The sequence below is a fragment of the Rhinolophus hipposideros genome (assembly GCF_964194185.1).
Source record: "Rhinolophus hipposideros genome assembly, chromosome: X".
Classification (NCBI taxonomy): Eukaryota; Metazoa; Chordata; class Mammalia; order Chiroptera; family Rhinolophidae; genus Rhinolophus; species Rhinolophus hipposideros.
Genome location: NC_138046.1, coordinates 45,054,944 through 45,078,872, shown reverse-complemented (window position 1 = coordinate 45,078,872; position 23,929 = coordinate 45,054,944). Strand labels below are relative to the sequence as shown.

At 35.7% G+C, this 23,929-nt stretch overlaps 1 protein-coding gene across 6 annotated transcripts in view; it reads left to right on the top strand.

The window, feature by feature from the left end:
* The window catches only part of ALG13 (ALG13 UDP-N-acetylglucosaminyltransferase subunit), a 69,572-nt gene that overhangs the window by 14,653 nt on the left and 30,990 nt on the right, over positions 1 to 23,929 (top strand). The window contains exons 2-15 of one of the 6 annotated variants that reach the window (XM_081042366.1): positions 4,010 to 4,078; positions 4,172 to 4,548; positions 5,092 to 5,175; positions 7,210 to 7,260; positions 8,005 to 8,051; positions 9,787 to 9,859; positions 15,215 to 15,296; positions 15,485 to 15,647; positions 17,726 to 17,801; positions 18,784 to 18,892; positions 20,075 to 20,139; positions 20,474 to 20,574; positions 22,496 to 22,623; positions 23,354 to 23,600. In XM_081042366.1, the coding sequence (XP_080898492.1) occupies positions 4,408 to 4,548; positions 5,092 to 5,175; positions 7,210 to 7,260; positions 8,005 to 8,051; positions 9,787 to 9,859; positions 15,215 to 15,296; positions 15,485 to 15,647; positions 17,726 to 17,801; positions 18,784 to 18,892; positions 20,075 to 20,139; positions 20,474 to 20,574; positions 22,496 to 22,623; positions 23,354 to 23,600 (1,367 nt within the window). In that variant the 5' untranslated portion in view covers positions 4,010 to 4,078; positions 4,172 to 4,407. Of the gene's footprint in view, positions 1 to 1,326; positions 4,549 to 5,091; positions 8,052 to 9,786; positions 9,860 to 15,214; positions 15,297 to 15,484; positions 15,648 to 17,725; positions 17,802 to 18,783; positions 18,893 to 20,074; positions 20,140 to 20,473; positions 20,575 to 22,495; positions 22,639 to 23,353; positions 23,601 to 23,929 lie in introns of those variants that run through there. The other 5 variants (XM_081042363.1, XM_081042365.1, XM_081042367.1 and 2 more) reach the window with 5 other exon arrangements.

The window sequence follows — 23,929 nt, the reverse complement described above, 5'->3', positions numbered from 1 at the left end:
ATCATTTCTTACCCTCTACTTTATCTCTTTCTGGGTCTCCTGTTGGTTAAGTGTTAGCTTTCCTGGATTGATCCTCTAATTTTCTTTCTTTTTTCCTCTACAATCTTTTCTGTTCTGTGAGCCCCTCAACTCTAAATTCTATTTCTTCTGCTTTTTGTTTTATTTATTTTTAAATTTAAGTACAGTAAATTTGGCATTTTTTTTCTTGTATAGTTCTATACGTTTTGACAAAGGCATAGTCATGTAACCACTACCACAACAAAAATACAGCGCACTTTCAGCACCCCCATGCCTCCCTTGTTGCCATCCTTTGCAGTCAACCCTTCCTCAACCCTGGCAGCAACTGATCTTTTTTCCTATAGTTTTGCCTTTCCAGTATGTCATATCAATTCCGTCATGTGGTATGTAACCCTTTGAATCTGTCTTCTTTCAGTTAGCACAGTACATTTTAGATTAATACATGTTCTTGTGTGATTCCATACTTCATTAGTTTTTACTGCTGAGGAGTGTTCTGTTGCATGGATGTACCACAGTTTCTCCATTCACCAGTTGAAGGATGTTTGGATTGTTTCCAGTTTTGGGTGAATCATGATTATGAAAAAAGTTGCTATACACATTCATGTACAGGTTTTTGTGTGAACTTAAGTTCTCATTTCTCTTGGAGAGATACCCAGATGGCTAGGTCATATGGTAAGTCTGTTTAACTTTATAAGAAACTGCTGAAATAATTTTTCCTGAATGGCTGTACTATTTTATATTCCAGCAGCATAGGAGAGGTCAGGTTGCTCCACATCTTTGCCAACACTTGGTATTGTCAGTTTAAAAATATTATTTTAGTCATTCAAAGATGTATGTAGTGGTATTTCATTAAAGATACACAAATGGCCAACAGGCACATGAAAAGATGTTCAACATTATGAGCAATCTGGGAAATGCAAAACAAAACCACAATGAGATACCACTTCACACCCACCAGGATAGCTATAATGAAGAGATAGATAGTAAATGTTGATAGGATGTGGAGAAATGGGAACCCTCACAAACTACTTATGAGAATGTAAAATGGTGCAGCTGCTGTGGCAGTTCCTCAAATGGTTAAACAGCATTTACCATATGATTCAGCAACTGCACTTCTAGGTATTATCCAATAGAATAGAAACAGGTCCAAACAGACACATGCATGTGAAGGTTTATAACAGCATTAGTCATAATAGCCCAAAGATGGAAACAACCTAAATGTTCATCAACTGAAGAATAGGTAAATGAAATGTTTATATACAAAGGATAGAAATACTGTTTGATACATGCTACAACATGGATGAACCTTGAAAACCTCATGGTAAGTGAAAGAAGCCAGTTAGGACTGTATATTGTATGATTTTATTTATGTGAAATGTCCAGAATAGGCAAATATATAGAGACGGAAAGTAGATTAGTGGTTGTCTGGAGTTGGCGGATACATATGAGGGAGATTAGATGTTGATTATGGGGTATGGGGTTTCATTTTGGGGTAATGAGAATGTTCTAAAATTGTGATGGATACACAACTCTGTAAATATTTAAAACACTGAAATGTTCACACTGAATTATAAAACTGTTTAAAAAATCACCAGTTTTAAGTGTAAAATTCAATAATTTTCAGTGAATGTACAGAATTGTGCAACCATCACCACAAAACAGTTTTAGAACATTTTTGTCATACCAAAACAGTCCTTTGTGCCTGTTTGCAGTTAATACCTATTCCCACCCCAACCCCAGGCAACCACTAATCTTTTTTGCCTCTATAGATTTGCCTTTTTTGGTATAGTTCATATAAATGGAATTGTACATCTTTTGGGATAATACTTTCTGCATCTGGCTTCTTTTACTTAGGTTCCAGTTTCCACATTTATGCTAACACTTGTTATTGCCTGTTTTGTTTTTTATAGCCATCTTAGTAGATGTGCAGTGATGTCTTATTGTGGTTTTAATGTACATTTTTGTAATGACTAATGATGTTGAACATTTTTTATGTGCTTATTAATAATCATTCATATATTGTCAGTGAAATGTGTAGGTAGACCTTTTGCCCATATTTCAATTGTATTGTTTTCTTACTGTTGACTTTTGAGAGTTGTTTATATAATTTGATGTTTTTTTTTTTTGTTTGTTTTTTTGGTTAGATAAGTGATACACAGAATTTTTCTGCCAGTCTGTAGCTTGTATTTTCATTCCTCTAACAGTGTCATTTGCAAAGCAAAAGTTTTTAATTTTGATAAAGTCCAATCACTTTTTTTTTTTTAAATATCAAAGAACTCTTTGCCTAACTCCAGGTCTTGAAGATTTTGTCCTATGCTTTCTTTTAAAAATTTTGAAGTTCTACATTTAGGTCTTCAATCTATTTTGAGTTAATTATTGTACAAGATGTGAGGTATAGGTTGAGGATTTTTTTTTTCTTTTGCATGTGCATGTCAGTTGTTCCAGCACCATTTGAAGAAAATGCTGTCTTTTCTCTATTGAACTGCTGTTGTACCTTTGTGAAAAATCAGTTGACCATGCTTGTTTGGGTCTCTTTCTGTGCGCTGACTCTCGGTTACTTTCCCTTTCCTCTATCTCTTTGTCTTCTGTTCTCTTAATTTTTCTTCTCTTTGTTTCTTGTTCTTTCCTTTTTTTGATTCTCTCTTCCTATCCCAGTTTTCCCTTCCTTTATTTCCTTCTTCAAAATTAAGTATATGGATTAATATTAATTTAAGTTTTATATAACTTATTTTTAGTTTATAAAACAAGAAATATGAAGCATTTGCATTTTTCTCTACAAGTAAAAAATGCCAAAAGTGAATTAACTTTTTCATTATAATTCTTAATATTTATCTGCGAATTTGTGGCACTAAAGAAAGATGGTGATCCCTCTTCCCAAAGCATGTTTCAGAACGTTTGCAAAAGGAATACTTTCCTCAATGTTATGGTTTCTTCAAAAAAGAAATTAGTTTAGGTAATTTCAAATTGGCATGCTAAAGGAAGTCAAGATTTTATTCTTTTTTCTAACATGATTTTATTTAATTCCAAAATTATAAAACTGATTATTGAGGCTTTCCCTACAGTGGGCAGTCATGATTAGTACTGGATCCACAGATACAAGAAAAACACTTTTCAAAGCAGCTGAATTTTGCAACTTCTCCAAAGCTAGATTTTGATCTCATTTTTTTTTAACATTTAGAAAAAGTAAGAAAGTAATTGGATTTTGGCGTTTAAGTAAAAACAAGACACTTGACAGTGGACTCAAGTAATACAAGTAATGTTTTTGAACCTTACTTTATCCATATCATATTTTACTTTGGTTTTCTCAGAATCCAGTAGTTTTTTTCTGGAAAAGTACCCTAATAATACATTGAAACACACTGCTCATGTCCAATGCCTCTAATACACAGGATTTTAAATGTAGTCTATTGTTATTGAAAGTTTGTGGGTAAGATATTCCTTTCATGCTGCTTCAATTAAAATTTTTATTTTCCTTTTTTTAAAGAAACACTTTTTGCATTTTCTTTTTGTTAATGCTATACAATAGTTTGGAGACATCAGTCAAGAATTATATCACTGTTTCCTAGCATAGCTACCACTTAGTTTCTGTGATCTTAGCGGAGGGTAATTAATCTAGGAGAACTAAATGGGAAGATTACTTGAACCCCATACCTGAAATATCCAGATAACTTCTTTGGCACTTTACTTAAACTGAGACCTCTGCCTCTATATATTAAGGGTGCCCCATTCTTTTTTTTTTAAAGATATTTTTAACACAAAAGCTTACTAGTTAATTAGGTTCAGATTTTCCCCCTCTCATCTCCATGAACCATGGAGGGAGCAGGGAACTTGGGCAGAGACTAGTTGAAATTTCGGGCAGAGATTTTAAAGTAATGTCATGTGGGCCAGGCTGCATCATATACACCTGGGTCTTAATTACAGTCCCTTTGCAGCCTCGTGCAGCAGTTGCCCTGAGTTAAGCTGCAAACCCAGCTTCCTTTTGGTCCCACAGGTCAGCCGCTTTGTGCATACTTCTCTCAACCTTGGGCTGATTGGGTTAATCTCACTTTTCCTCAACAAGGTAACTCTGCAAGTACCTTTTCCTTTCCATGTCTCCTTCTCAAGTCGAGTTCTCTATTCCTGGGAGCATTGGCTCTTCCTCTTCTTTTCACAGGGTCTCAACTTGTCCTGGGCAAGCCAGCCCTTTGCTTCTCCTGCTCCTGAGAAGTGGCAAGATTCTGCAGCGCTGATTTCAACTGCCTTTTCATGCCTAGGCTTTCGGCTGCTTTCCGGATACCTGCATAAGCAAGCCCTTGTCACTGCTACCCATTCCTGCCTGTACCCTGCTTTTTCCTTCTTCCTACACTTGTGTTCCTTTCTCCCCCTCCCCATCTCCACCCTCCGTGCACAATGCATAAAGGATGGAAAAAGTACTGCGGCCAGAAGTCTCTGAATGAGGCCACGATGGATGAATATTTAGGCAGCTTAGGGCTGTTTCGAAAGCTGACTGCCAAGGATGCCTCTTGCCTCTTTCGGGCTATTTCGGAGCAGGTAACAGGAAAGCAAATACACCTTCCCTATACTGAGATTTCGTAGTTTGTGCCGGGGTATGGCTAGAAGACCTGTAGCTCACCAAAACAGACAAACCTAGTAAAAACATCTAGACATGCCCGTTACTTATTAGATTTATACATACCTTTGCTGATTACTCCAAATATATTGCTGTGCTTTGCTATCTTTTCTGTTTTCTAAGTGCTACTTTGGAATGTAAGACAGGTAAAATAATGGGGTTAAAGAAAAAATTGAAATGTATCTTGATGCTTTAAAAGCAGCCCCAGCTTCCTCTAAATTTTGTCTAAGGAAAAATATGCAGGCTGTGCCCATAAATAGTAGAAAATGGGGAGATTGACAGAAATATCTCCCCAATCTCACTAAAGATGACAAAAATATGTTTTAGTAATAGCAGGACTTAATTTCCCAATTTCCTACATATTTTATGAATAAGGGGGATGTTAAGTGTCTAGTTCATAGTCTTAATTTAGAAACTTCTATTTCAAATGACTGCTGACAGTGAGCTGGTCTTTCTCTTTTTAGTTGTTTTGCAGCCAGGTCCATCATTTGGAAATCAGGAAGGCTTGTGTCTCATATATGAGAGAAAATCCACAAACTTTTGAGTCTGTAAGTAGAATACATAAGCAAGGGAGAGTTGTCATTAGAGTATGTAGCAGATAAGAAATGAATTTTGAGCACCTACCTATGAAAAATATGTAATCTCTCAATAGCAAATACTGAAATTTTCACCTAGCTTCCTTCCCCCTAGCTAGCACACTTCTGGACCTCCTTCCAGAATTAGATTGTTTGTATTTTAAAAATTAAGAAAAAACAATATGTATTCTCCCCACTACTTTCTATCCACCACACCAAAACCCCCCCAACACCCTAAAAAGCTACACTTTGACTCTGTTTTATATTATCTTACAACTGTTTTCTTGAAAAGTTAATCATAGTTCACAAAAGTTTTAGCTATGTTAATATTTTTAAATGTATATTTTAAAATATATACAAATGGGAAACTCCCTCTTTTCGTTTCTGTGCACAATGATCCTCATTCGGTCAACTTGAAGAATCTTGTAAAACTTAATTTTAAGGAAACAAATTAGTCCACAATATCCATCTTTTCATGTGACAAACTAATTTGAGCTCTGCCACTAACAATTGACTTTAAAATAACTTTTAGAAGGCATCTTTCTATATGTTGAAGTATTTGAATTCTTGTTAAGGAAACGAGGTTTTATCCAGGTCTGATATGAAGTGTGCCCTTTCATGTGGCTGTTATTTATTATACTCCTAGCCCTTCGAGAGTTTCTTCTGACTGTATTATGGGTATTTGCTTGCTGTCGGAGGTTTACTCTTATTTTTTTTCAACAAGTTTCATTGAATTTTGGAACTGTGTGAAGGCTTCTTGACTTTTAAGCTTATTACTTTAAAGTCAATTATGGTCTTTACCACACCTGAGGAAAAGGATTATTCTTGAATTACTTTAAATGGAAGACCATGGTGTAAAGCAGTGCATCTCAAGTATTTTTGTGCATACCAATCACCTGGAGGTCTTGTTAAACTACAGATTCTGATTTAGTAGGTCTGAGCTTGAGCCCAAAATTTCTGCAATGTTCAATTCCTAAGTGACACTTGGTGGTGTTTGCAGACCATATTTTGAGTAACAGATACATGTGTAAAATTTTAAAACTACATAGATGAATCTTAGAATAATTTTGCTGAGTGAAAGAAGCCAGACTCCCCCCAAAAGTACATACTGTATGATTGCCTGTATGTAAAACTCTAGAAAATGCACACTAATCTGTAGTGACTAACGCAGGTCAGTAATTGCTTGGGGGTCAATGGAGTTATGGAGGGTCACAAGGAACCTTATGGGGATGATGGATATATTCACTGTCATGATTGTCCTGATGGTTTCATGGGTGCATAATCAAATCAAAACTTACTTGATTGTGACATTTAATTATGTGCAATTTATTGTATGTCAGTTATACTTCAAAACTGTTTAAAAAGGGATGGAAAAATATTAAAAATTGTTTTAAAATTATAGTGATGTATGTGCATGGAACTGGACTTATATTCCTTGAGTTTAATTTTATTTTTATTGAGGTATATTTTACATACAGTAAAATTCACCAGTTTAATATTACTGTTTTTAGCTTTGGCAATAATATACAGTCATTCAGCTGCCACTGCAATCAAGATGTAGAACATTTTCATCACCCCAAAACGTTTCCTTGTGCCCTGGGCTTTTTTCAACCTATTGAAATTCCCTTTAAAATTCCTCAGCTTAACTTTGTAAATGCATGCCTCCTGTCAAATTTGAAATCCTTGTTAGGCTTGCTTGGTTTATGAAAATTGTCAAGTGATTTAAGTTGGCACTTCAAAAGAAACTCATAGGCATAGCATTTGAGAAAATGCACTGGTGTGTGCATAAGCCAGGACCAATTCCTAATACACTTTTGTAGTACAGCCTTTCTCCACACGTAACTTTTGTGTATGTGCAAATCTTCTTGAGGTGCTGTGCAAAGTAGGAATTTAATACCACAATTGTTGAGCTGAACAAAAAGCCATTGGAGGATAATATTGCAGAATATAATCAGATTTCAGTAATGTTATGTACTTGGTTAAGTCAAGTTTGTTTTATTTTTGAAGTATGTGGAGGGATCTTTTGAGAAATACCTGGAACGGTTGGGAGATCCCAAGGTAAGATCAAATATTGGGATTTAATCTTTTTAGAGCATTTGGAATAATAATCGAAATATTCATTCAGTTGTGTCACTTTAGCTAAAGCTACTCTGTTTTAAGTAGCCAGCTGTATTGAATCAAATAGTTCTTGCAAAAGTCACGAGGCTGGCAATTGACCTATTGTTTTGTGTTGAATATTGAGAATTGTGTGATTAGCAGTTTTATCATCCATGGACTAGTGAAAGAGTACACACTGGGAATAGGACAGGCCTAAGCCTTTTCACTTTAATGGGTGGACGGGTGGTAGTGAATGCTAGTAGGAGGTTATTTTTTTTAATTAAACAATTCTGATTTGTAGTCAGCTTTCTTTCATGTGGGAGTAAGATCCATAAACATATAATTTAATTAAAATAATTTGATATGATTAATTCCATAGTTCTGGGCTTAAAACACGTACTAAAATACCCTGTTAACTTCATATTCTTACACTAATTCCATTTTTATTGTGCCTTTTAAATCTCCCATATTAACTGTCCTTTTTACTTAATGGCTAAGGTTTTGGGTCCATTTTTTTTCAGAAAAAGTTTGTTAATGAGTAACTATCACAGTATCCCAAGCCTCAAAGTAAGTTATATTGTAGTCTACAAATTTTTCATCTAAAACAATGCTAAGCATCTAAAGAAAGAGTTGATGAACTTGTACAAACTTGTATCTTCTAGCTACACAATGTTTTAAAAAACTTTATGCACTATTTATGTTTAGGAAAGTGCTGGCCAGCTGGAAATAAGAGCTCTTTCTCTAATTTATAAGTAAGTTGAATCTCCTTTTTTAAAAGTATGTGTTTGAAATGAGAAACAAAAACTCACAAACACAGACAATAGTTTAGTGGTTACCAGAGGGTAAAGGGGGAGGGGAGTGGGAGATGAGGGTAAGGGGGATCAAATATATGGTGGTGGAAGGAAAACTGACTCTGGGTAGTCAACACACAATGGGATTTATAGATGATGTAATACAGAATTGTACACCTCTATGTACTTTTACTAACAATTGTCACCCCAATAAATTAAAAAGAAAAGTATGTGTGTGCATGCGAGTGCATGGTTTCTATTAAAGTCCCTTTAGGATTGAGAAAATTTGAGAAGTGATGTATTAGTATTAGGTTGGTGCAAAAGTAATTAATTGCGGTTTTTACAATTATTTTTAACCTTTTAAACCGCAATTACTTTTGCACCAACCTAATACATAGAATTAAGAGGTCTAAGCAAAGTCAGTTTGCCTAATTTTTAGGTGGAGAACCTCTAGTATTTGTGTCTTATTTGAATGGAAGAATAAAGGACTTTAAGAACTGCTGGTATTATTCCTGTTGAAAATTGGAATATTTATCTTAAAATTTTGTTTAACTTTGTGCCTCTTTTGCATGCATCCTCTGTGGGCCATTATTGTTTCCAAGAGGGTAGAAATTGGTTCTTGAGGACAAAAAATGTTAGATATTACAATAAATTTGTGGTCTTCAAAGGGTCATAGTATGTATACAGATACACAGTTTTTCTGTGGGATTACAATTTCATAGGGAAATTAAAAGTCTGAAAGAGGCTCTTTAGGGAGGCAGTAATCGGGGACAATTTGAGAAACACTGCTCTAATGCTTTGGAAATTCTGTTTTGGTCTTTAAAACTGCAAAAGTGCTATTTTTGAAAGCTGTAGAGTTTTGGAAAATAGCTATATAATACAGGTTACAAGATAGAGGCTAGTGGGAATCTTGTTCATTTGAGGAGTTTGATCTCTATATGACTTCTTCACAATTCTGTGGCTGGTGAGATGGCACATACCTTGGTAGAGTCAGAACCCTCTTGTCATGGGGACTTGTTGAAGTTAGTTTTTTTCATTCTGCTCTTTTCTTAATCTGGAAAGAGGTAATTTATAAGAGACTTGGACAGGTTGCTTTTAAATCAGGGACCAGCTTCTAAATTGGCCTGCTGTCTGTTTTTGTATTGCCCTGGAGCTAAGACTGGTTTTTAAAAGGTGTTACATGGTTAAAAGAAATCGAAAGAAGGATGTTTCATGGCATGTGAAAATTATAAGAAATTCAGACTTCCGTGTCTAAAGTGTTATTGGAACACAGTCATGTATATTTGTTTATGCATTGTCTGTGGCTGCTTTCACACTACAAAGTCAAAGTTGAATAAAGCATATGTCCTGCAAAAACTGAAATGTTTATTGTCTGGTCTTTTACCAAGAAAAATTTGCTTACCCCTGCTTTAAATAAATGGGAGCCCTTTGCCAAACTCACAAACATATGTAAAACTCGTAATCTATCTTCTTTACTGCCCCTTCCCCTAAATTAAGATTTATTTTTAAAAATACATAGGACTTTACGGACAGTTAGCTTGTTTACTTTGAATTAACATTATTTAGCCTCTTAAACATTTGGATTATTTTATATGAATAAGGTCAACAATATAAAAGTACAAATACTTGTCCTTATAACTCTGTTGTGTATACTAAATTCTCTGTTCTCACCGCCCTTTGTTTTCTACCCATGTAGTCGGGATTTCATTCTTTATCGCTATCCTGGAAAGCCTCCAACTGATGTCACAGATAATGGCTATGAAGACAAGGTAAGAAGATCAGTGAATGTTTACTAAAGTAAAAGAAATTGAGTGATGTCACTGGCTTACTAGGATATTAAGAAATCATCCTTTTTACCTAATTAATGAAAAAATAAGCACAGTCTAAATGCCACACTTTTCTGTCACTAATCTTTTCCTCTCCAGTCTCATCATCATGTTGTTAGCTGCCCCGCCCTTACGAACAGGCCTGATCCTGTCACTCAGCTAATAGAAAACCCTAATTGGCTTCTCACTAACTAGAAGATAAGGTTCAAACTTTGAAGCTAGGCATTCTGTGCCCTAAAGGGCCCCAATTCTTCTTTCTAGCTTCATTTTTCTGCAGTCTTAGTATACCAGGCTTCCAGATACTCAGACTTTCATCCTTTTTTTTTCTTTCCCTTGTATCTGAAATGTGTCAATTCCTTTGAAACTTTCTCAACCCCCCCTGGAGTTATTTCCTTCCTTTGTGTTCCCCTAGTATCACCCAAGTAATTATACTATTTATCAACATTGTGTTTGTTTTAATGTCTGTTTCTCATTAGTCTGAAAGTTTCTTGAGGGCAGGGACAGTGCTACTACTGCCTAGTAAGGTGCGAGGAAAATAGTAGGAGGTTGAGAACTCTCAGCAGGTAAACAAATTTTTCTTCAGCATATACTTTTTCTTCCAAAAAGTTTAAGAGAAGTGTTTTATCCTCATTATTTGATTAGTGAATATAGACTACACAATATTTGACTTTTGTAAATAGTTTCACACTGTAGATCAAAATTCAGACAACATTTTGGTGATGGTAAAGTAAGACTAGACACTGTTAGGAGCACTGTTAGGATGTTACAGTAACCTAGACAAAAGACCTGAACTAGGCAACTGGCATTAGGAATAGAGAAGACCGAATAGGATGCAAGATAAGTATAAATTGGGGGACATCAATTGTTTTACCAGTGGTACTGTTGCCGGAACTGACTACTGCCAAGTTCTTGGGTCCCAATGTCATAGAAATGAGTCCTGTATCTGGTAAAAAGTTCAGCAAGCCACCTTTTATTGAGAGGTAGTTATTACACCAAGGAACCATCAAAAAAGGAATTTGCTGGTTCCCTGACAGGATTGTGTGAGGGGGTTTTTCTGCGCTATTTGGGGAGGAAAAAGGGGCCTAGGGAGGGAAACCGGTGCTGTCCCACAATCTTTACTGCTGTGGTCAGCAAACCATGTCTCCATCTCACGGTCAGCAGATATCTGCTCAACCTTGTCTCATGACAGGGTTTTCTTTCAGGTTTTGTAAAAACAAACTTATGTAGGAGTTTTATAATCTCTGTTTTTTCTTACAAACAATGATTAACTTCATGAGAACAGGACACATTGGTTATTTTCACAAGGTCTGTAGATTGTATTGTTTTTCTTCCCTTCTCAGTTGTGCTTGAGTTTTTTTTCCTTTGCTTTTTTATTTTCCTTTTTTTCCTTTATAGACAGGATGGAGTCTGACTTTAAAATGGAATCCCTCTTGTTATCCCTTTTCTAGCTCAGTACTAACATCTAATTTGCTGCAAACATTAAGCACCTATAGTGTATAACGTACTTTCTTGGGCTTTGGAGATACCAAAAAGGATATAACAAAATCCTTGCCCACCAAGAGCTTAAGGGACTATGAAGAAAGACATGTAAATAGTTAATTACAACAAGTGATAAGTTTTATAATAGAAGTACGTGCAAAGAGCATAGAAGAAAAAGTCTTCCCTCTGCTTGAGGGAATTTTGAAAGTTTCATGGTGGTAGTGACATTTAAGTGGAGTGTCAAAAGATGAGTCCAACAAGTAATGAAAAGCACTCTACTCAGAGGAAACACTATATGCAAAGGCTTGGAAGCAAGAGACCCTTTGGGACTCACGTAGCTGAGTGGGGTTAGGGCAGTGTTGGAAAGATAGGCTAGAGTTACATAATGAAAGGTATAGTAGGATGTGTAAGAATTTGGCTTTACTTTGTACAGAATAGTTCATTGAAGCTTTTTTCTAGTATTGTGAAGATTTTCAAGCATACTGAAACGATAGTTTAGTGGTTACCAGAGGGTAAGGGGGTAGGGGAGTGGTAGATGAGGGTAAAGGGGATCAAATATATGGTGATAGAAGGAGAACTGACTCTGGGTGGTGAACACACAATGGGATTTATAGATGATGTAATACAGAATTGTACAACTGAAATCTATGTTACTTTGCTAACAATTGTCACCCCAATAAACTTCAGTCAAAAAAAGAATTTTACAGTCAGCATTCCATATACCCACTGCTTAGAGTCTACTGTTAATATTTTAGTATCCTTTTTTTAGTCACATCTCTACCCATCCATCAGTCCATCTTAATTTTTTTATGTATTTCAAAGTAAATTTCAAGTATCAGTACAATTGCCCCTAAACAGTCATTCAAGTTTATAAAAAGGTGTGATGTAATAAGTATTGTCAGAGAGAGAGGAGAATTAGCTTTTGTTTCAGCAATTGTATACAACTTTGCCTGAGATGAGATTTACACATTTTGATCTTTACCAGGACTCTTTAAACCTGCAGTTCAATTTCCCCCCATTTTATTCTTAAAATTTTCGTGAAGAGAAAAGTTAAGACTTGTTATAATGAACATTCATACACCTACCTCATAGTTCCTACAAAATTATACAGCTCCATTTTGAAATGAGTCTTGTACATCTTGGAGATAATGGGGAAAACATCACTCACTGGAAACCATAAAAGTACAAAAATATAAGCTTTTGAGTGGGTGCAACCATAAGAATGTCATGAATAAGTATCATCCATGCATATACACAGAGCTAATATTTAACATGTAAATAATTACTAGTCTCTTGTTTTTCTTACAAACAATGGTTAACTTTATGGGAACAGGACATGTTGGTTATTTCTACAATCAACAATTGGTTGTTTGCATACACAGGATACTATATATATATATATATATATATATATATATATATATGTATGTATACACACATATGTATACACATACATATATCTCATATATATCTCATTTGGGAATATATAAAGTGAGTATGTTGCTTCATATTGAAATTCAAGTATGGAAAAGCCAGGTGGCAGCAGGGTACTTTTCTAGTGTGACACCTTGCTTTGCCTAAAACCTAGTTTCTGTCACTCAGTTCAGATCATTACATTTGTATTTGAATTGTTGAGGTTTTCAAAAATAACTGTTAAAAGCAGTAAACATTATGAATGAACCTTCCATAAAATATATTTTAGGGCACATTTTCAAAGATATGAATCCCTGATGTTCATCTTGGTATCTTTCACCTTCTATGTTGATTTAACTCTTCATTTTAGTTACTCATTGTCAAAGTGAATCCTATTGGAAGCTAGTCATCTTCATTCAGCCCATTTTCTCTATCTAGAAAGAATAGAAATATTAAAAACACAATAAAACCTAAATCTGGAAAAGTAGAGTAAAAAGTCAAGTCCCATGTTCTTCAGTCTCATGTGCTTCATAGTTACAACTAAAGTTTGCGTGGGTATCCTTCTATATATCATTCTCTTTGCATTTAGTTTTTTAATGTAGATGGGCTCATTCATACTTAGCATTCTCTTGTTCTTTTTAGATATCTGTCCTCATCAGTCATACAGATCTACCTCATTTTTTCACTACTTTACTGCCATTACATCCCATCAGCACATCCCCAACAAACTCACCACCACAATGTATGAGATAATTATTATTTTATGTTGGGATACCACCAGGAACATAAAAACCATCATGTCAGAGTTTTGCCTTTTCCAATCAAAACAGAACTTCATGCCACTTAAATGGAGAAATAGTATGGTCAACTTTATTTTCTTTTATTTCTTTTTTATTGATCAGTTCTTATTAGCTGAGTTCCTTTAACTACTCCTTAACAATTGCCTCTAGTTATTAACCTTTCTCAGTTGGAGTTCCCAGTTCTAGTTTAAAGTAAAAAGGGCTTCTCAGTTCAAAATCTGCTCACTGTTCTTTGGGATTAATAAACTCCTCTTAAATGCCAATACCTCTTGGGATGGGTAAAACTTCATAACTTAAACTTTACTGTGAGTAAACCTTAGCTTGACACTTGTCCTTAATACTTTGAAGTGGATTATACTGGTTGATTTGGAATTGTGACTTCAGAAGAAGGCTATGGAAGAAGAATAATAGACCTGGTATCAGAATTTGATTATTGGAAGAAGTTAGCCCAGGATATTGTAGGAAGCTAGAAAAACTGGTTCTTACGATAATTTTCTGCCAAGGAAGCTTTGTGGCAACATCCTTCCATAGATCACAGTCAGTCAGTCATCTTCGGTACCTCAGGTTCTGATACCAGAAATGGCTTCCAAATGAAACATACTTAATCACTCGGGATTACGTTTCTTACACAAGACAGAGGTTGATGAACAAAATCTCAAAAAAAGTTTTGGAGAAGCTATTTAAACAAATTTCATCACGAGCCAGGGAACATTTTTGCTGAAATACTTTCGTTACTAAGCATGGCCTTTGAATTGTTGTTTGCTAGAGATCAAAGGAATCAGCTAAGAAATTAACTCATTTTGCAGCCATCTCATACGTTAATTCATTAAGGAAGTCTCTTTAACAGTATTGCTTCTATGCAGTATAGTGATATATTGATATATTCAGAACAATGGATAAAATTTTGAATAAATTGAATGAAGTCCCTCTATCATAGTCTGAGTTTGGAGTATTTGATCTAATGTCTCCACTCACTTTGCAGAAGTTAAGCAAGGTCTTTTGACTGTTAGGCTTTCTATTATGTTCATTAATTCAGTTTATAAAAGTTCCCGTCTTTTGTAAATTTGTAAATCAGTGTGTGTTTGGTATATTAATAAGAATGTTATTGAGGCTCACAGTGTAGCCTTAAGATTTTCATCTTGGCATTTAAAAATCACTTAAGAAAATATGAGGTATAGCTTGCATTTATCTATATTTAGGTTTTAAAAATGACTTTCCCCCAGCTTTATCAAGGTAAAATTGATACATTATGTTAAGTGAAATAAGTTAGACAGAAAGACAAATACTGTATAATATTAAGTGTAGAATCTGAAATCACCTTTTAAAAAATTATCAAATTCTAATTCACATCTTTTTTTAATTAAAGTTTATTGGGGTGACAGTTGTTAGTAAAGTTACATAGATTTCAGGTGTACAATTCTGTATTATATCATCTATAAATCCCATTGTGTGTTCACCACCCAGAGTCAGTTTTCCTTCCATCACCATATATTTCATCCCCTTTACCCTCATCTACCACCCCCCTCTAATTCACATCTTAATTTCAAATGTTTCATGGCTGTAAGATGTGTGACATTCACTTGTTCTGTGTTTTTCTTTTTTTCAGATTCTACTCTGCTATTCAAGTAATGGTCATTATGATTCAGTGTACTCAAAACAGTTTCAGTCAAGTGCAGCTGTTTGTCAGGGTATGCAGGCTTTATAAATGTTTGTGTGTGATTTGTTGCCAGTCTTTAAATTGAGGGACCCACCATAAATAGCTCTTTTAAAACCTTGTTGATACCTATTGAATTTGTATACTGGGTTATGGCTATTTTCACCTGGTTATAAAAAAATCTTACTTTGACAATTGGAATTTTGGCCTGTTTTTCTTTAGCTGTATTGTATGAGATTCTCTATAAAGATGTATTTGTTGTGGATGAAGAAGAGTTGAAGGCTGCAGTTGAATTGTTTCGAAGTGGTTCCAAGAAGAACAGGAACAGTGCTGTCACTGGCAGTGAAGACGCCCATATTGACTACAAGAGTTCGACTCAGGATAGGTAATAAAGCACAAGGGGACATCAGCTACAAGACCACCATGTCTCTGTGCATCATTTGCAAGTGGAAGGGACATGGCAAGCTTTTGTGACTTAGACTAGACACCCCCTCCTCTCCTTTCTCCTCCCTCCACACGTACGAATGTGTAAGAATATACATTTTTTTTTTTAAATGAGGGTAGAGAAGTTTTACCAAAAAGATATGTTGTGAGCTGCTCAGGATTTGGGGGTTCGGTCCAAGTCAGAATCAGTTGTTTTTGTTTTTTTTTTTGTGTGTGTGTGTGTGTGTGTTTTATTGCTAGAAGAGACTTTAGAACTGTCTGATCCTGTGATTCTCAAACTTTTATTGTATGCAAATCACTGAAGGTGCTTGTTAGAAATGCTGATTTTGTGGCTTACCTTCACAAAATTTCAGTTCAGAGTGAGGCCAGGAACCTGCTTTTTAAGCAAACACATGCAAATATTCTGATGTGGGTAGGCCATAAACCACACTTGGGTAAAAAACTGATTGTAAACCAGCACCATAATTTTGTCAATGGTAATTGAATTTCAGAGTGGTTACTTGACACACATCCAGCTAGTAGAAAAGAATCTCTTAAGCTAAGTGAAGTTTTAGCAGCTTTTCAGTGTCTGCCTTTCGTACTTACCGTGTTTCTCAGAAAATATGACCTAGCTGGACAATCAGCTCTAATGCATCTTTTGGAGCAAAAATTAATATATGACCTGGTCTTATTTTACTAAAAGACCCAGCATAATATATAATATAATTATAATATAATATATACCAGGTCTTATACTAATTTTTGCTCCAATAAACACATTAGAGCTGATTGTCTGGCTAGGTCTTATTTTCAGGGAAACATGGTACTAGGACTGTATGTTGTGGCCTCTGAGGAAACAGCTGTTATTGAACAGCTTTAATGAAAAACTTTGTGTTTGAGATAATATTTCTTCCTGATTACTTGTTCTGTCTGGAAATTCAGATAGGCTTAGTGCCCGTCAGGTCTTACCGTTTTGTCTTGCAGTTCTATTTCTTTGATGTTTAATGCTTTCGATATATATACATATATATATATATATATATTATACATATATATGTATATATACACACACACATATACATATATACACACATATATATATACACACACGTATATATATATATACATGTATATATATACACGATATATATATGGTAGAAGAGGGTTTTTTTTTTAATTAAAATTTATTGGGGTATCAATGGTTAGAATGCAGGGGCAGCAACCACATATCAAGGTAAAAGTTCTTCATTCTTTACTGATTATTTGTCCTAAGGCCTCAGGCTTATGGGAACAGTACTATTAGGAAGGCAGCGTGTATTATCTATTGCTACATAACAATATTACTACAAACTTGGCAGCTTAAAACAACACATGTATCTAATAATTTAGATGGGTTCGGAATCTGGGCACCGCTTAGCTGGATCTTTCACTTAGGGTCTCAAATGACTGCAGTGAGGGTGTTGATCAGGACTGAGTTCTTGTCTGGAGCTTTGGGGAAGCATTCACTTCCCCACTCACATGATTGTTGGCAGTATTCAGTTCTTTGCAGGTGTAGGACTGAAAACGTCAGTTTTTTGCTGGCTGTCAGCCAGAGGTAGTAACCCTCAGCTCCTTGCCATATGGGGTTGGTGAATATGGCTGCTTGCTTCCTTATAGTCATAGTCAGCAAGCGAGAGACCAGCAAGACAGGCATTACATTCTTATGTAGTGTAATGATACACATCCTGCTTATTGGTTAGGAGCAAACTTAAGGAGAGGGAACTGACACAAGGTTTTCAATAGCAAGAGGTGGGGATCATAGAGACCATCTTAAGAATGTGTCCCCACAGGAGTTATGAAATACAACAGGTAATCTGCTAAGTATATTGTAGCACATACTTACACGAAGGAAGCATAACTGTAAATGTTGGAATAAAGAAGTATTTGCCTCATTTTTAGAACTGAGCTGCTTTACCGCTAGGTGGTGGAATAGTTGTTAGGCTTGAGTTTCTTAGCTACTACATTTATATAAAGCTCTTTGTTCTAAATCTTTTAAATTAGGACTGAAGAGTGGGGTGCTTGCTGCAATATTGAAGATATACCAGAGGGGTACAATCAAGGAACAGAAGAAGCAAAGGTTTGAGATTTTCTAGGGCAAAGACTTTTCATAATCTTGGTTTGCAGCATTGTAACTCCAACTAGTTAAGGTCAGATAATCCTTTCTAATTATATGGTTTGGGGAAGGGAGCTGATGTTTTCCTTTGTGGAAGTCTTAATCCAAAAATGTATGCTTAATGTTCTCTGAATTTTTGTTCTTACGGAATTACAGTTTTTTTCAAAGCAAACTGAACACTTGAGAAATTTCAGCAGCTGTTCAATTTAAAGTAATATTACAAACCTAGTAGATACTTAGTTTGTAATCAGTCTTTTGATGATGAGATTTCTTTTTGTCATTAAAGAATAATAGTGCTTATCCCTAGTCTACTCGAAGAAAGTAGGTAATAACCCTGTTTGGAGAAACAGGAGAAATTTTACCATCTATATTGGCCTAAAATTTAGCAGACCTTCAGTTTGAGGCTGGCTAACTAAATAGGGCAAATATTATTACAATTTCTTTGTATGCTCCAAGTGCTGGTAATTTGGGAAAAGTATTGAATATGGTAAATTTCTAGGAAAGAAGAAAAAGGTAATTCCTTTGGACATTGCAACAGATATTGACCAAAGTGAAGTAAACTTTTCAGCAGTTTCCAGTGATTTTAGAGTACAGAAACACTTGCACCTCTGTGTACGTATCAAGATGAAACTTGTTGGTAGCTCTGACTGAATCTTGAATCCTGACCTGTGTTGCAGTGATTTATATAAGATGTGTCCTGAATTGGGTGCTTTAGACAGTATTTCCCTTCTGCCATCTAAAACCTTTTAGATTATCTGCATTTTGCTTTAGTGTCCTGATTTTTAAAATACACAATAAAATTTATTGTGACATTTATTTCTTCAATAAAGAAGTAAAGGGAGGCATATGTATATAGTTGTTTTTTTTTAAGGAAGAAAATAACTTTTTCTTAAGGAATACTTTAGCTAAGGATGGTGAGTTTGTAGCGTGATTATTTTTGTTTTAGTCTCCAGAGAATCCATCAAAGATGCTCTTGCCCTATAAGGTGCTCAAAGCTCTGGATCCAGAAATCTATCGTAATGTAGAATTTGATGTTTGGTTGGACAGCAGAAAAGGTAATGAAATATCAACAGGACACTTTTGAATCCTTATAGATCCAGGGGAATAATTTTGCAAATTGTTTTTAATGAGGGACATTTTCAATATACTGTTATTGAAAACAAAAACAAAAAACAGCTAGTCACTTTTGCCCTATTCAATACATGATTTGAATCCAAAGGAGAAAACAAATAGGTTTAGAAGTGGGAAGGGATCTTTTAGAGTCTGATGTTTATCTGGGACTTCAACTTTGCAAAGATTGTGTGGAGACAGCCTTTAGATAACTAAGAGTATCGGAAACCTCTAGTAACTAGAAATAAGCTCATCTGAAATTTAAAGGGTTAAGACTGTCCTCATTGATAAATGAATAGGTCAGCTGTCGGCAAACTATGGCCTGTGGACCTAACCTGGCCTATCACCTGTTTTTGTACGTTCTGTGAGCTAAGAATGGTCTTTATGTTTTTAAATGGCAAAAAAAATGGAAAGAACGATATGTTATATAAAACTCAAATAAAAATTATGTGAAATTTAAATTTCAGTGTCCATAAGTAAAGTTTTATGACAAAGTCAAATAATTGCAACAGAGTCTTTGTAGTCCACAAAGGTTAAAATACTTACCTGGCTATAGAGAAAGTTTGCTAATCCTTGAAATAGGTAATTGATTATCTCTCCTTTATTATTAATAGATAACTAGGTTGATCAAAGTAGGCCTTAAGGTTCTGTCTTAGAGGTAGCCTTTAATATTTCATATTCAACTCCTTGAACCTTGTGAACCTAGGTGTAGTTACAGTATAGGATGAGGTTAAGACCAGGTGGAACACAATAAGTTGTTAAAAATAATAGGCGGCTTTGAAGAAGCTGCATAGTGTTACTTTTTTCTTTTTTTTAGTGAAGTATGCTACGTCCAAATTTTACCTTACTGGTATTTGACCAACTCCAAGATTCAGACCACCTAATTTCCACCTATTTGTGTTTTGTAGCACAAAACTATAATTGCAGGTCTCCTTAAATTGGCCACAGAAATAACCTAACCCATCAGGAGTGACAGAATGACCCTTTCGGACTTCTCACCCCAGATTTTAGCTCCTAGTGGTACTATTATAAGGACACTGTGGTAAAAGTAAATTAGAAAAATAAATGATGTAGAATAGGAAAAGAACCAGTTCAGTTGAGCTTGATTCTTCATTTTCTCTTAACAGAATTTCAAAAATCTGATTACTTGGAGTATGCTGGGAGACAGTACTATTTGGGAGACAAGTGTCAGGTTAGTTCCTTCTGCAAAGAATCAGTGATTTGTTTTTTCTAAGATTATGGTTTTAGTCATTAATATGAGTTCAATGAAACTAATTTACGAAAATGCTAGAAAAATTATTAATGTTTGTGTTAAGTTTTAATTACAGACTTTTTTCATTAGATGTAAGGCTCTTTGAGTGTGTACTGTGTCCATTGAACCAGACTGGCATTGTTGATTAGCAACTGCTTTTCAATAAGTAGACACAACTCCATTGGGGAAAAGTGGTATTTGTGTTCGGCAGAAGCCACATCTGCCAATAGGCTTGAGATTAGACGTGTTCTTATTGTCTCTTCCCCTTTTTCAGGTTCGCTTGGAAACAGGTGGAAGATATTATAATGCTCATATTCAGGAAGTTGGAAATGAGAACAGTTCAGTAACAGTCTTCATTGAAGAATTGGCAGAAAAGTAAGAATATAATAACGTGTTGAATTCTTAAAATCTTTGGCTCCTGATGCCTTTCTGTAATATTAAATTGAGAGTTACCAGGATGCTAGTAAGAGAACCAAAGTTGTATCTGGTACTGGCCTCAGATAAGTTATCTTGAATTGTAAAAGTAAATGCTAAAGGGTGAAAACTCAATACATATATGTGCTGCATAATGATGTTTTGTTCTATGCATAAGATTGTAATGGAGCTGAATCGCCTGTAAGAAATAGAAGGATATGTGGTTCAGGAGGAATTGTTTTTCCTCTGATGGGAGCATATCTGTGGGGCTTGGCAGTAGATTCCCTTGATCTCACAGCACCTCAGTTTTGAGTACAGAGATTACATCCCCACCCCGTTTCAACATAGGGGAGCCTGTCCCCCCATCATGACATACTTAGAGGACATTATAGCCCTCCCAAATCTAGCTTGATGTACTTCAGAGTGCATTGCTGTAAATTCTCTGTTGAGGACCTAAGATTCTGTACAAGGACACAGGTCCACAGGAGCTATCTTAACAAGTATTACCATGTTTCCCTGAAAAAAAGACCTAGCCAGACTTATATTAATTTTGCTCCAAAAGACACATTGGAGCTGATGGTCTGCCTAGGTCTTATTTTTGGGGAAACTGCCACTTCCATAGAAACTCTGTGCTAGTGTGGAGCCAACCTGTCCCTGTACTTTGGGAATATTTTCAGGTTGTAATGATATAAAACAAAAATAAGTTTTATTTTTTCCATCAATTTAATGCCAGAGAGTGCCCTTTGTCCCCAATAGGGTCAATGGAACTAAAAACAAATTTCCAAAGTCAAACTATTGCATCCCCAGTTCTATACCCTCTCCGTGTTAAACATCTTCTTTTTTAAATGAATACCACAAGGTTTCTTAATCTGACCACTGCTCCAACATGCGGTGGCCAATAGCACATTGTCATGACAATCCCTATGTTCCTTTTTGTCTCCATCTTGATTTCTTCCTAGTTATCCTCAGACCACCTTCCACTCCCTGACAGTCACTGTTGTGGTCTGCACCTCAACCAGCCAGTTTCTCCTCAATATTTCCAATTAATCCAACCTACATGGAGCTTCATGTTCACATTCATCCAGCCCAAAGGGTTCATGGACAGCACTGACAGCTTTAAAGTTATATTACTGACCCTGTTGTAAGGAAGCAGGGGGAGGGTTTGTGGGACAGTGTTTACAAAGCCTACCATAGTGTACAGTAATGTCCTAGGCCTTCACATTCACTCACCACTCGCTCACTGATTCACCCAAAGCAACTTCTGGTACTGTAAGCTCCTTTCATGGTAAATGCCCTATGCAGGTATACCATTTTTTATTTTTATACCATATTTTTACTGTGCCTTTTCTATGTTAACATATGTTTAGATACACAAATAACATTGTGTTTCAATTGCCTGTAGTATTCAGTACAATAAAATTCTGTGCATGTTTGTAGCCTAGGAGCAATAGGCTATACCATATATCCTAGATGTGTAGTAGGCTAGACCATCTAGGTTTGTGTTAGTACACTTAAGATATTTTCACAATGACATAATCACCTAACAACACATTTCTCAGAACCTACCCACTTTATTAAGCAACACATGGCTGTATACCTATGTATACAACAAATATTTGTAAACTATGTATACAACAAATATTTGTAAACTAGTGTGCCACAGTCTTTCCTATGGAACGTGATGTATACTAAAAACAGCTGTGAAATTGTATAAACTACTTCTAGGTTTTCTAAACCTAAAAAGAAAACCTCAACAGGGAAGCTAATATCAATAGGTTTAAGTAGAATACACTTGAAAATGAATCAGGAAGGGTGGGTTATGTGCATCAAATGAAAATTAAGTCTGTTGCAATGGCTTCACGGTGGTACCTTTAACTTTAAGGCATGTTGTTCCGCTGGCTAACTTAAAACCAGTTACCCAAGTGACACCTGTTCCTGCCTGGAATGTTGTACCCAGTCGGAAAGGAAGAGGTTACCAGAAAATTTCCAGGGGCTATGTCCCAGAAATTGGTTTGTATACTGCAGGTTTTTATTCTCTCCTTCTTGTACCCTACATTGTACTTTTTAGAAAGGTATATGTAAGTCTTGTTCCGGGGTCGATTTCTCAGCTTTGGTGCTATTGACATTTAGGGATGGATAATACTTTATGGGGAGCTCTCCTGTGCTTTGTAGGATGCTTAGCAGCATCCCTGGCCTCTGTTCACTAGATGCCAGTAGCATCCTTCCCCTAGTTGGGACAACCAAATTGTTTCCGGACGTTGCTGAATGTGCCCCAAGGGGTCAATGGCAAAATTGTCCCTGACTGAGAACCACTGTTCTAAGTACTTTATGTAAACTTACTGGAATTGATTTTAGATTATAAAACATGAAGGGAAAAGATTTCTCAAACAAGTAGGAAAACATCTCACGGGAGCAGCCATAGATCAATAGACATAGTAATTTTGTGGATAATAGTGCAATAGGTAACTGGATGACTGACTGTACATTTTGATGACCAAAGCTGCCTAAATATAGTGTTGAAATGTCCATTGATACAGAAATTACCTGCTGGTTTGGCCCTTCCAAATGGAAGATCTAGTACCTCCTTAAAAAATAAAAAAATTCCCTCCCTGTATTTATTTGGTTTGTTCCTAGGAAAAACATTTGAACATTTTAGGCATTTGTAGGAGTGGTGGGGGAGACAATGGATCTTTTCTTTTGGTTATGAAGCTTTTTTGCTACTTCTTTGTTTGTCTGAAAGTTATGTCAGAGATGGACATGAAGCAACGGAAGAAGATGTTCAAGAAAGTTAGAGGGAAAGAGGTTTATATGACTATGGCTTACAGCAGGGGAGACCCCCTCCTTCCTCCAAGGCTTCAGCATAGTATGCATTATGGGCATGACCCTGCAATGCACTACTCACAGACAACTGGTGATATTATGGCTAGTGAACATTTTCATCCTCAACATTCATCTCAGGCACAAGGTCGGGGATTTGGGATGCCCAGGTAAGGTTCAGCTGACTTTTAAGATAATACATATCTCTGTTTAGATACTGGAAATAATTCCTGGACAGAATTACAGTAGAATTTAGGAATAATACTTTAGATTTCTTTTATAATTTCTACCTATGGAAAGAATAGAGAATGGAACTGATATATTCTTAAATTCTTGTCAAATGAATTTATTGGAAGGTTCATATTCTCATAGTCTAGGGAAAAATAGGGAGCAGTTGAAGAGATGGTAGAAATAGAATGCCATCGAGATGGGTGCTGTGTATATGGCACTATATGCATCGATAATAGATAGGCCTAATGCCTGTAGTGCGAATGTTTTT